Source organism: Coptis chinensis, chromosome 2 (assembly GCF_015680905.1).
Source record: "Coptis chinensis isolate HL-2020 chromosome 2, ASM1568090v1, whole genome shotgun sequence".
Classification (NCBI taxonomy): domain Eukaryota; kingdom Viridiplantae; phylum Streptophyta; class Magnoliopsida; order Ranunculales; family Ranunculaceae; genus Coptis; species Coptis chinensis.
Window position 1 is genome coordinate 17890459 of NC_141457.1, and position 13056 is coordinate 17903514.

General features: G+C 35.3%; 1 protein-coding gene across 4 annotated transcripts; it reads left to right on the top strand.

The window, feature by feature from the left end:
* Positions 1-111: 111 nt before the first annotated feature.
* Positions 112-9806, top strand: EMB2813 (DNA primase, large subunit family). Of its 4 annotated transcripts, XM_086586309.1 has the most exons (21): positions 112-442; positions 512-573; positions 658-758; positions 848-929; positions 1023-1082; positions 1875-1932; positions 2051-2073; positions 2594-2677; positions 2791-2855; positions 3634-3682; positions 3781-3828; positions 3934-4023; positions 4683-4742; positions 5926-5985; positions 6133-6207; positions 6417-6502; positions 7952-8045; positions 8147-8254; positions 8613-8686; positions 9232-9353; positions 9513-9806. In XM_086586309.1, exons 1-19 carry the CDS (start codon positions 307-309, stop codon positions 8628-8630), a joined length of 1359 nt encoding a protein of 452 aa, XP_086442435.1. In that variant the 5' UTR covers positions 112-306; the 3' UTR covers positions 8631-8686; positions 9232-9353; positions 9513-9806. The 4 variants fall into 4 exon arrangements, with proteins under 4 accessions (XP_086442435.1, XP_086442441.1, XP_086442431.1 ...); XM_086586315.1 differs by lacking the exon at positions 9232-9353; XM_086586305.1 differs by lacking the exon at positions 9513-9806 and having other exon boundaries at positions 9232-9454.
* The last annotated feature ends 3250 nt before the right edge of the window (positions 9807-13056 follow it).

The window sequence follows — 13056 nt, forward strand, 5'->3', positions numbered from 1 at the left end:
AAAAATATTTCCATTGGGAGTTTTGAGATTGCACCCATTATTTGCATAAAATTTTCATCCTTTATTAAATCTTCACCACAAAAACTCACAGTCATCCTCTACCTGTATTTCGAGACCCAATTGTGAATTGAGTATGATCAAAACCAGGCCCTGTTCATTCAAGTTAGGAGCCAAACAAACTTGGGCCCGACCCAATAACAAAACTAGCGGGAAAATATCCCGCCGTTTCCCCACACAATAAAACTAAGACTACTACTAGTTTTGATTTCCCTCATTTTTATTTTACAAATCCAAAAAAAAAAAAAAATGGAAATCATTCACCCCAAAAAAACTACTCTCTCCTCCTCAGAATTAATTCCAACTTTACCCCTCTACAAGTCCGCTCCTCCTCTTGAAGTCCGTCTCGATGATTTCGAGCTTTTCGCCATCGATCGTCTTCGAGGTATCTCCTTAACTCAGTAAATAGTTTTCGTAATTTTCTTTTTCTAATTTTTTATTTTTACTCTTGTAGTTCTCAAAGGAATTTCTGATGGTTTATCGCGTGGCAAGAAACCCGATGAAATGCAGAAATTGGTAATTTTAGTATTTATATCACGTTTTTTTTTTTTTTTTTTTTTTTTAACTAGTATTGAAATTGATGGGGTGTTTTATTTTTAGGTGGATGAATTGTGGAGAGCAAATATGAGACATCAGAACGCGTCAGAAGTGACTAAAGACATTATTTCACATTTTGTGTTGCGCCTCGTGTATTGCAGAACGTAATTTACCAAGTTCTCTATTTATTATTATTTTTTCTAGATACTCTGCTGAATTTATTATTGTTTTTAATTTGTTTTAATTGGTGTAGGGACGAGTTAAGGAAATGGTTTCTAACGATGGAGACGACACTGTTTAGGTATCGTTTTAAGCTGGAAACTCTTGATGCTCAGGTAATATATAGTTATTTTGTTATTATTAATTATTCAATTTAAGTTTTTATGTTACACGCTAATTATATTGTACGGGCCATCTTTGATCGCCAGCGGGCACTAATGTCAGAGTTTGAACTACCCTACAAAGCAGCCAGTAATGCAGAACGAGAGGTATCTGCATGTTCTTCAAACTTACGTATCGAAATTCAGGGACTGCTCAGTGACTTGTTTTCTTTATCTAGGTTTATACCATTTTGGCTCAAATTTCATTGATAGCCTCGCTAAAATGTTTCCAAAAGTGTATATCTTGAGTTTGGAAGGAATTAACTATTAAATTTGGGCATCCAACTCAAAATTTAATTGGTGATAAGTCGAGTTTCCCCATGATTTGTATTTTGACTTACTTGTTGTTAGACTCCCAATGTGGGATTACTAATCTCAACATTAACCCCTTCCCTCCCCCACTCTTCATGGGATTAAGACATTAAGTGCTTAACCAGTTAACTTTTATGAAATAATAACATTTCAGTAGTATCTTAGATATCATGTTATGGTTTTCGTAAATCGTTTTTCTGAACTTTGTCTTGAATGTGTTTATTTGTACTTATTCCGTAACTTAACCTTCAATTATGTATTGGATAACGTAGACGTCCTAAGGCGTATAGCTTATACATCGAGGATGGCTCTTCAACTGTTGTATCCTTGGACTAACATCTCTACGTTTGTCTTTTCCCAATTAGTTGTGGGAACCTTTTCCTTTACACAACAAGATTAGGTCTTGTGGTGTGCAGTCCTATATCAATGCATCAATCAATCATATCTAAGTTAACCAGACCCACTGCTGAACATCATATGCCAGAGTCAGACACATCCTTTGTTTTGCCAGTACATCCGATTTTTCATGAGTACTCCAGAGACTTGAAGTTCCAAACTTATTTATCTTTAGTTTTCTTTTTTGTACAGAATGTGAAGGATAAACTGATCCAAGTAGCACGCTCAATTGATCATTCTAAACTTACTGGTAAAATAATATTGGTCATTAATTTTGTAAAACATTTTTTACAGCAGCTAGCGACCATCTTCTTTTGTTTTCTCATATCGATTAACATGCTATTTTTTCTTGTTTGTCTGTTTTGCAGCAGCTGATACCATATACTTCAAGGTTAGTTATTCTGCGGTATGCTGACATTTTCAATTTGCACCGTAGCGGAAAGTGCTTGTCCTTTCTATTTGGGTGCTCTAGCTGTCTATAGATGGCTGGTTACACTCATTTTTATCAGATATTTGTTGTTCATTCAAGATCTATGTGGATTTCATGCTTAATATCTCGAGGACAATGTGTGTCAATAGAAAGTAAATACATTTACTGTAACACCTATCATAATACAGATCCAAAGGTATATTACCCATGCATAAGCTTGTTAGCTTGTTACTTCCCTTGACACAATTCCATTGACATCCAGCCAATAAGACTCTATATCATCTATTCTAAGGACATGATTGATTTATTCTGTGAGCAGCAGTTCACTGAGTGTATCATCCATACAGTGTAATAATTATCTTATTCAGTCTCCATTCCTTAAGCAAGCATCCATCATCATAATTATACCGGATTGTTAGTAGTATATGTTAATTCATAATGTAAAATGTAGTTGATGGATGTTAAAATAATATATATGAAGGTACCTTTTGAAGAAGTTCCAGAACTTGTTGCTGGGCGCAGAGTATTTATTCATAAGGGTTATGCATATGTAGCTATGAATCAGGTAAATGTGAATTTCTTCAATTGACAAGTACATTTCACCTCCAAAACATCTAAGTATTTGTACACCTCAGATACTCTTGTTTAACAAAGCAAATGGTCTTTTGTTCTCTTTAGGTGGTATCCCTCGTTGTTACTCAATTTCGCAGCCATCTATCAAAGGCACTCGTCCTGACAAACAGGTAACTTGGTTACAAATAAATTTTGAAGATGTTTAATCCATAATACCTGCAGTTAAAATGATCTAGTACTTTGGTTTTTAATTTTTGGATAAGGAATGATCTAGTACTCGGAGTTATAGATTATAGCAACACTAAGTATGTTTAACATGCTGACATTGCACGCATCTATTGTCTGTATAACATATTTGCGCTGTTATCATTTCAAATACTTGTACCCTGATCTGATATTATGAGCCAATTATCAATATGGTTATAGATCGTCATATGAATTGAGGCTTAGTTTTTACTTAACATGTTATCTTACTATCTTTGTAAGCTACAAATGTTCATGTCTGTCACATGGTATAGTGTTAAGTCTCAGTGTTCTCTAGGTGTTGTGTAATGTCATAATGTGTGCTAATCGGTGTAGTTCTGCGTGTTGTTACCATAAATATTTTGCACCTGAAATCATCAAAAAAGGAATTAATGTTGTATTTTAAAATGCTTTTGGTGTGTCTTGAATAATGTTGATCTCCGTAAACTCCTTTTCACTTTAACTAAATGTAGGGAAGCAACTGCTTTACTGCCTTGAAGTTCTGATGGGTGTTTGTAATGCGGTTGTAATCTTGTCTTTTTATGATTTCTTCAGTAATTTTTGTGGCTTCTCTTGTGATCTGGTTTTGAGTCTTTTGACTTGGTTGAGTTCGATTTCATTTGTGCACATAATTATGGTAGTGAACACTCTCTAAAGTATAATAAGCTTTTTAAATACTAGAAACTATAAGTTTTTTGGTCGCAGAAAATGGACATCCACCATTAGAGAGCAAGAAAAGGATCGGCTGACTCCTGTGAGTATTAAAATTTAACTTCAAATTAACTGAAGTTGTAACTTATCTTGAATTTTCCCTGTGTGGTTACTGTTTGATAGTTATTTTATCTTGTTTAGATTGTCGAGGCACTAAGCACAAGTTATTTGGGTCCTGACTACTCTCAGGTATTTCAGTTGGATCTTTCTTTAGCTGTATAAGTCCTTGCTTCATCATTCTGCTATATCTAAAGCTTCAAATTGCTTTCTTAATAATGGTTATTTTTCCTGCAGCCCAAAGAATTCGCAGAGATATCAGTGACGGACATTAATAAAGTAGCCAATAGTTCCTTTCCACTCTGTATGCGCCACCTGTTTGAAAAGGTAAACAGAAAACACAAACATACCATTGTATGCTATATATTAACTAGGTATGTTTTGGACCAAAAACCAAAACTTTGGCTGAAAAATAGGTGTGCGGAGGTTGCATGGTAGGGTATAAAACAATATTCTGTTGGGGATCATAGATGTGATCTTTTTCGAGGTAGGATTCGTTGTCCCATTCATTGGTGAAGCATATCGAGATGAAACCAACTTGTGTGTGGGGAGAGAGGTGGTGTAGAGAAATTGTCCTGCTTAGTGTTTTCTGATTCCAAATTTTGTGGGCACATTTGGATGAGAGAAGTAATGAATGTGTGAGGGAGTAAGGGAGGCAAAAGTTGCATTTTAACTTTGTATGGTTAACACAAAGCATACCAAAGGCGCCCCGACGTATTCCCTATAAAGAATGACAAGAGCAAAGCAATTTTTTAAATTTGCTAATGTTAGAAATAATTGAAGTGATGTAGGCATGGACATCCCACTAGTACATGAGAAAATGTCAATTAGTAGAGTTCGATAATGGATGTATATCGATTATTCACTCCGTATTGCAGTATTACCCTCACTAAATCGTTGTCTTATTTTCTCCTGTATTAGTGTTACTTTTTATTCCTTTTTCCCTTCCATTTTATTTCTCATAAATTTATCCTAATTGTCTGCAGCTCAAAGAGGATCACCATTTAAAGCATGGAGGGAGGATGCAGTTGGGCCTTTTCCTGAAGGTAACTTTGATAATGATACAGTTACAATAATATTTCATACATTCATGATATAATCATCTAAACATTTATGCATTCAGAAGTACATACAGGCAAAAAGTTACGGAAAACTAGTGTATGTACTTGTGCTAGTTGAGTTATGATTTTCATGTAGTGTTTATATAATTATATTTGTAGTTTTTGTTGGAAAGGACTATAATACTATACAACATTACTTGCATGTGCACTATGGTATGTTTTTTTTCTTTCAAATAAGGAGCTGGTTATACCAATCTTTGGCTTTTGAAGTTGTAATTCTGAACTCCAACATCATTTACCTTTTCTTAAATATGCAGATTGTCAGAGGAAATATTATGTTCTTCTGCATTTTATATAAAGCCTTTTCTTAGTTAACTCAAGTGTAATTAGCTTTACTCATGCACCTCAGTCAGTGTTTGCATTTCTTGCTCATGGAACCTCAAAGTCAATGTTCCTTGTGAGAGCTGTTGTCAATATGTTGCACCAAACTCTCTTAAATGAGTTTGTATCAGTATATCAATTATTAGCTTTAGCAAAACTTTTGGAAATTCTTTGATTTTCAATTTCATCTTTCATAGGAGTTGCAAACAATTATGTTTGTCTATGCTACACTATTCATGTGATTTTGTATTTTAGGCTTGTAAAACTTCTCGGTTTGTATAATTACACATCACTTGCAATGCAGTGTTTCACAATTTGGTATGTACTCTTTGTTTTAGCGAAATAATGGACTCTACTCTGTTCAAATATTCGAATAGTGACCATCAAATCACTTATTTCCCTCATTCCTAACTCTTCAAAAGAAGCCTCCATTCTTCTTTTATATTGCACCTGGGGAAGGCCGGGCTTCATATTTCATTGCTGGGAGTCGGGGACAACCGGGCCAACACTAGTGAAAACAAAGATCCATTCATTATCTCTGACGTCTTCTGCTCTTCAGAATCAACTTTTGAGTCGAGTATTAGTAGTAAAAACTGTTTCATGTGAAGTCTTCCATAGTAGATTATGCATTCTGTTTGCACAAAAGAAAAATGGAGAGAATAACTACTTTCAAACTCTTCAGATTTTGTTGTTCTGTGGATTCCCTTTTGCATTACGGTGTGAACATTCAGTTGTTATTATCATTTAATTTGTATTTCGTGGTAATGCAAATCTTTTCCTCGTGCAGGGTGTTGGCTTGAAGTTGGAGGATGCTCTTGCATTCTGGAAAGCAGAATTTTCCCACAAGGTTAGTATACCATGATATAAAAATTTACTGTAGACGGTTGATGTGGTCTGAGCATTCCATGCTTTACTTCTGTGATAAGATGTGGTGCTAATAGCATGGTGTTTCTCAAGCCCTTCAGTGTATGATGGTTTTAATTGCATGTCATAGGTTGGTGCGGAGAGGTTTGACAAGGAATACGCATACGGTATACGCCATAACTATGGAAAGGAAGGAAAGAGGACAGTAAGGCTTCACACTCTTTTGCTTTAGTCTTTCTCTGTTGTATTTTTTTTTTTATTTTGTCTTTCCCTTTCTTCTATTTGAGTGGAATATCTCATCCTCCAAAGTTTGATCTTACGATTGTTAATATACACATCGCATTGTACCGAAAAAAATCTTAGTTGAAATCATCAAATGTTGTATCCTAATAATATTCTTTCTGGATGCTGCAGGACTACACGCCCTACTCCTGTCAAAAGATCATCTTGTCAACCCCTGGGGCAGGAGACCATCATGGTTGCCCCTATCGTCATTTCAGGTCTAGTTCTACCTCATTATTATTATTTATTTCTTCATGAGCTAATCCAGTCCATAGAATTGTAAAAACCTGCTAAAGTAAGAAAGTTGTCTTCTTCGTGGGTGACTGTTACTGACATGTTCTAATGATATATATGGTAAAATTTAATGAAGGGGTAACTTTAACAAAGTGAAATGTTAAAATTGAACTTGGAAAAATTAACCAGTGCAAAACATGGTTCATATGGGGAGGGGGAGGAATCAAGGGAAAAGATGGTTACTGCAACCTGCTTATTGGTTTTGTTAGTAAGAAAACTATTTAAAAGGCCAGTGGATGGAATGGGGTTCTCTCATGCTGTAAAACATGACTCTAGATTTCTAGGCTGGAAATTTCTATGCGATGTCTTTTTTCTCAGGGATAATATGGTACATTGTTAGGATTTTATGTAGTGGGGACATTTTGTTAACAGAAACTGTATAGCCAAATATAGTTGTATGCTTCCATTTACTAGAAAAAGGGGTTAAACATGTATCAGTATCTTTACCTGAATGGGTTATAAACATGTTGAGACTCTAGAAAATCTCACAGGAACAGGTTAAACATCCATTTAAGTATTCATAATAAAAAGGTCCCATGCACATTATGGGTTTTATGTTGGAAATTGTTTCTTTAGACCACATCATTTATGTTTAATGGTTTATTAAGGGAAAAGATAAAATAAATCCAAAATATTCAAACAAAAAGTCCCTGTAAAATAGGTTTTGATCCTGTCGGTGAATTTGGCTTCTTTGATTTAGTCTACTCTAGCCACAGCCCACAGGCATCTGCAACCAGATTGATATTTTCTCTGCAAACAAATATGTAACAGAGATTGGCTTTTATGAAATTTTGGGCTTTGGGGATGTTAATGATGTGGACATTAGACAAATGTCGGCATACTGTGACATGTTATTTTCACCATTGGGTAGCTAATGGCCAAGATCTTACTAGAATAGAGTCCTAGGCATTGGCATGTTAATCTAATATTCTTATTAAACAAAACCATAGTTGTTTGATAAGCTTCTCATGAAAGGCTTCCTCATCCTTAGGTATTGAACGGATCTAGATTCTAGAAGACATTATATTTGTTTTTAAGTTAACATATTTTCTGTTTTTTAGTTCTGTTTGGTAGATTTCGGCTTATTACACATGCACAGAAATTTCTGCTTACGTTTTTCCGGAAAGCACAATGTAACATGTAATCTTGGGTTACTTTAAAGACCAAGATGTGTCTGTCTTACCACGGCCTAGATAATTAGTTATTCAGTTCCACAGAAGATCACTGGGTATCAATGTGTTACTGTAAATATGTATCCCCCATGACCATGAAGGATCTGGCAAGTGATACTGTGGTCACTGGTCAACTATGTATCTGCTATGATATTCTTAACCATTATAGATTTGTATGAGCTTTATTTGTAAATTTTAAAGTGAGGAGAACTTGAGAGCTGCACTTAGTAAGATGGGAGTTGGCGGTCGCTCTATGGAAGACGTGATGGAAAAAGTTAGGAATCGCCATTATCAGGTTTGTAATTCCCAATTGTCTATTAAATCAAGTTCATTGTTAAACTCTTATTTCTTAAGCTTTTCTCAATGTGGCCTAATAACGTGGATATACATTTGCAGTTGGCATGCACTCTAACTTTTGAAGTGGTTCATGGAACCTCTTGTGATGCTGGGATTAACCATCCAAATCAATACTTTACTGACAGCCAAAACATCTTGAAATTAAAGGTAAAGGTCATCTGTTTTGGTTATGGGCAACATCATTCTAAATATTAATACAATTTACAGAAACAGTAAAGAATCTAGATCCAATCACAACAATTTTGTTCCCCTGTTGGAGTGTTGGGAGACGTTTGGTTCATTAATAGTATCATGCCACTTGGATTCTTAACCGTCTGAAGCCGATCTGGTTGATAATCTTGTGTATCATCTGTTGTCTCATTCCTTTGGATATCAAGATACAGCTCGCTCAATCTTTATAGTACATCAGAAATGAATATGTACTGTTTAGAATTTTACCACCAAATAGAATTTTAGTGCATTATCTCTTGATGTATTTTGATCATAGCCAGTTTCTCCTTTGCAGAACAATTCCTCGAATTGAAGGATCTGACTATTTTCGGATGTAACAATGGACATGCTTATGTTTTGCATATTGAGGTTTGAATCTTAATCTTGAACTGTTTCTGATTGGAAGTTTGGAAATTTTGAAATCGGATTTTTCAGTACTTTTAAGCTTCGTTTTTTTTTCCGCCAAAGAAGGATCCTAATTTTTCTTACCTTCATTTCTGCTTTTCTATTCCAAAGAACATGATGTAAAGTTGTAAACTAATTGGGCAGTAGCTTCAATTAGGATCCGGGAATGAAATTTAAGGGCCAGGTCCCAGGTGTTCGACAAACAAATCACCTCCCGCCCCACAAAAAAAAAAACACACACACACACAAATGTAATGGAACACATGTAACCTAATAGAAAAGGCTCTCACATGTAACCTAATAGAAAATGCTGATTGTTACCCATCATAATGCAATGCAACACATGTATATTGAAAATGAAGATGGTTACTATGAAGGCCCCAGAGGTGGTGATGACATGATAAGTTCCATTTCGTAGCTTCAATAATTATTTTGTTTGCTGATATAACAAATCAATAATTATTCTCTTTCTGGACCGAAATGATGTATTGGTAAACTATTTGGTTCAGTTGAACATATGGAGAAAAGCGAAAGCCATTGCTCAAAGCAACAAACTGTCTGGCACTGTAGCAGCAAGATCATTTATTAGGAAATTCAAATCCTTCAGCTCCCGTAACAGTAACCTATCAATGTATTTATTCATTTATTAGATGTAGAGTTCAAGTATGTATAATGATAGGGTTTGTGTATTATTATCAATATAATTATTTGGGGCGGTTTGATTTTCTTCCATCTGATGATACTGTCTCATCTATAACATCATAATCGCGTACATACCTACAATGTGCAGTTACAAGTTGGAAATGCACTGGATGTTGCTGTTGCATTGTTGCGATCTGACATCCTGTTGGCGATTTAGTGTTACACTGACTACCCGAGCCTAAAAGTTGACACCTGAATTTGGACCCAATGGCAATGACTGCGCGCTTGTTCCGTATTTAAATGAAATTTGATGGATAACTAGGCCTTCACTAGATTTTTTTGTGCTCAAGTCCTTTTACTACATGATATGATAAATGTAGAATATGAGATTTCTATCAGATAGTTTATAAAATACCTCAATGGGTTGATATAGAAAATAAAATGATCCAATAATACAGTAACTACATCCTTAATTGATACTAATCAGATCAAACCAATTTCTAAGAATATCCCACTGATTGGTCCAGAATGATCCTAATGCTAACGATTCAGTGCGCCTTGCTGCACAACGACATGATATTCTTAGTACTGTAGTTGAATTTTTTTTGGAAATAATATTGAGGGGACGGTGGTTAAATATATTATGAAATAAGTTTCAAGAGGAGGCAGTAACGTAGTGTAATGGGGCCAGATACTTTTAAATTCAAACTACAACTGATTAGTGCTATATAATGGAGTTTTTACTTTGAATAACCAGCATTTGAATCTTTTTGGCACAGTCCATGTCCAAAACTACCATTTTTAGTTGTTAACACCTTCACAAATATAGGAAGTTTTAGTTTGTGCACCAATTGAAAAGAGAAATAATGTCCTTCAAACTATGTAAAAACTCAATTCACATTTATCCTACTTTTGTAACTATGTAAAAAAATAGAACACTTCAAACTCCTCTAATTGATTAACAGTTTGTTACTCAAATCTCTGAAATACCTAACTACTAACTTCATCTTCTAAAGTTATGCCGAATGATGGTGTTCACCTCACTAAAAATGAGAAGGTATCTGTATCACCGGATTGCATCGAAATTGCAGTCAATAATGAAGACTTAAAAAGAAGACACATAAGATATATAGTGGTTCGGAGCCATTGCGGCTTCCTAGGAGAAGAAAGGTGTTTTATTGCTTAAGATGAATTGAGGGCTGATCTTTTGTGAAGATAGCATTCTCATAATAGGGAATCTCTCTACAAAAAATCAGCCCAAACAAAAATGTTTAACCTTATCAAAAATTATTTTGAAATTCGAAAAATCTGGACTGTTGGATAATTTTATAGTAAGCAAAATTTGATGCGTCTAAACATCTTCAAATGTGCTGATTTGTTCTAAGAATGATCTATATTATTTGGAGAACATCGCTACCAAAAATCGCTTCTAATTTATTGTTTTTCTTGGTGGAGTTTTTTTGGAGTTCGTATAAGTGGAGTTCATATAACGGGCAGGTATATATATATATCGAGCTCGCTACGTCGACATACAAAATTGACATACACAATCCTACATATCTACATAATGAACTAAAAATTGATTTTCTGAGGATGTGATCTCTACAACATGGAGATCATTTGCACAAAAAATCAGCTCCTTTGAACATTTTTAACCCTACCAAAAATTGAGTTCAAATTAGAAATTTATCTGATGGTCTAGAATTTTAACACTCTTTTGACAAGACTAGACATATCCGATTGAGGTAATTTTTTGTGGAGATACTATCCATAGTAGGTAAGTCATCTCTACAAAAAATCAGCCCTTAGTTTAATATGCAAATCTGCTTTTGGAATGCGTATGTCAATTTAATATGTCGACGTAGCGAGCCCGTATGTCAATCGTGTATTGTTGTTGTTTCTAAAATGGTGTATTGTCAATTTATATATATATGCATAATCGTGTATTGTTGTTTCTAAAATGGTGGAGTCTCACTTAAAGAACACAACTCTGTAAAGCGCGAACCAAATAGACTCGACTAAGGGGCGCACGCTCTTTCTTCTCCTACACTCTCCCTCAAGTTGGTGCGAAGATATTCAGCGAGCCAAACTTGGAGAGGATACCATGAAACTGCGATGCTGGAAGTCCTTTGATAAAAATATATGTCTGCAAGTTGTTGGTCACTATGAACGAATGAGGTAGTAACTATGTTAGCCTGCACCTTTTCGCGCATAAAGTGGCAATCAACCACAATATGTTTAGTTCTCTCATGGAACACCGGATTAGCAGCAATATGCATTGCAGCTTGATTATCACAGTAAAGTGTAGTTGGCAGATGCAAACCAAAACATAAATCCTTTAGAAGAGCTCGCAACCAAATAATTTCACTGGTGGTTGAAGCCATAGCTCTATACTCGGCTTTAGCACTAGAACGAGCCACCACATTCTGTTTCTTGCTCTTCCAAGTGACTAAGTTATCTCCGACAAAGGTATAATAACCAGAGGTAGACCGTTTATCAACTGGACACCTTGCCCAATCAACATCTGTATATACGGTAATGGATGTATGCCCATTTTTCCGCATCCAAATACCTCTTCCTGGCGACCCTTTTAGATATTGCAGTATTTTAGATATTTCATAATACCCAGATCTTTAATGGAGAAATTCTTGTGCAGTAAATCCTTGAGCTTAGAAATCTCGATATGGTCATTATCTGTGATAACTATGTCATCAACATAAATAAGAACAACAACCAAGCCAAACTTGCTAGATTTAACAAACAATGAAGGATCAGCATCTCTCCATTTAAGACCGGTCATCACTAGAACAGAACTGAGCTTGGCATACCACGCTCGTGGAGACTGCTTAAATCCATAGATGGTCTTTTTTAGCTTGCATACTAATCCAACCTTAGCCTTTTGCGGATGTCTATGTAGAATGCTCATATACACTTCTTCCTTAAGATCGCTATGCAAGAATGCATCTTTAACATTCATTTGAAATAATTTCCAATTCAATCGTGATTTATGGTTAGAGATACAAGAACTCTAAATGTGTTTATCTTAGCCATTGGTGGAAACGTCTCATTGTAGTTTTTCCCATATGTTTGAGTGAATCCCCTTGCAACGAGTCGAGCTTTAGACCTCTCTATAGAACCATCAATATTGAACTTGTTTCTGAACACCCAATGACAATCAACTGTTTTCTTTCCATAAGGTAGTATAACAATCTCCCAAGTTTCATTCTCGTTGAATGGTTGCACAAACAACAACAAGTGATGGAAGAGTGTTTTCCATTAGAATTGAATATTGCTCTCCAGATATGATTTTCATATTCTGGCTTCAGACTACAAAACAATGCAAAAAATTTATCCTCTTTAGCCCGTTTTAAAAATGTCTTAGCATCTATGGTGTGTGGGCGATATATGTTTAATTCGTCCCACAATTTAAAAGTGTCTTAGCATCTATGGTGTGTGGGCGATATACGTTTTATTCTGTAAAGTTTTTCTCAGTTTGTTGCAAAGAACCGATTGCAAGTTGAAGTTCAAACGCACGGGCAAAGTTGTTCTGGTTTCCGTATAAATCTTCAATCGACTCCCACATCTCCTTTGCAGAATCAGAGAAGGTAAAGATGCCAGCAATAGTTGACTCCATCAAATTGAGCAACAAGGATCGAACAAGTTGATTATTATTAGAAACCCAATTCTCATAT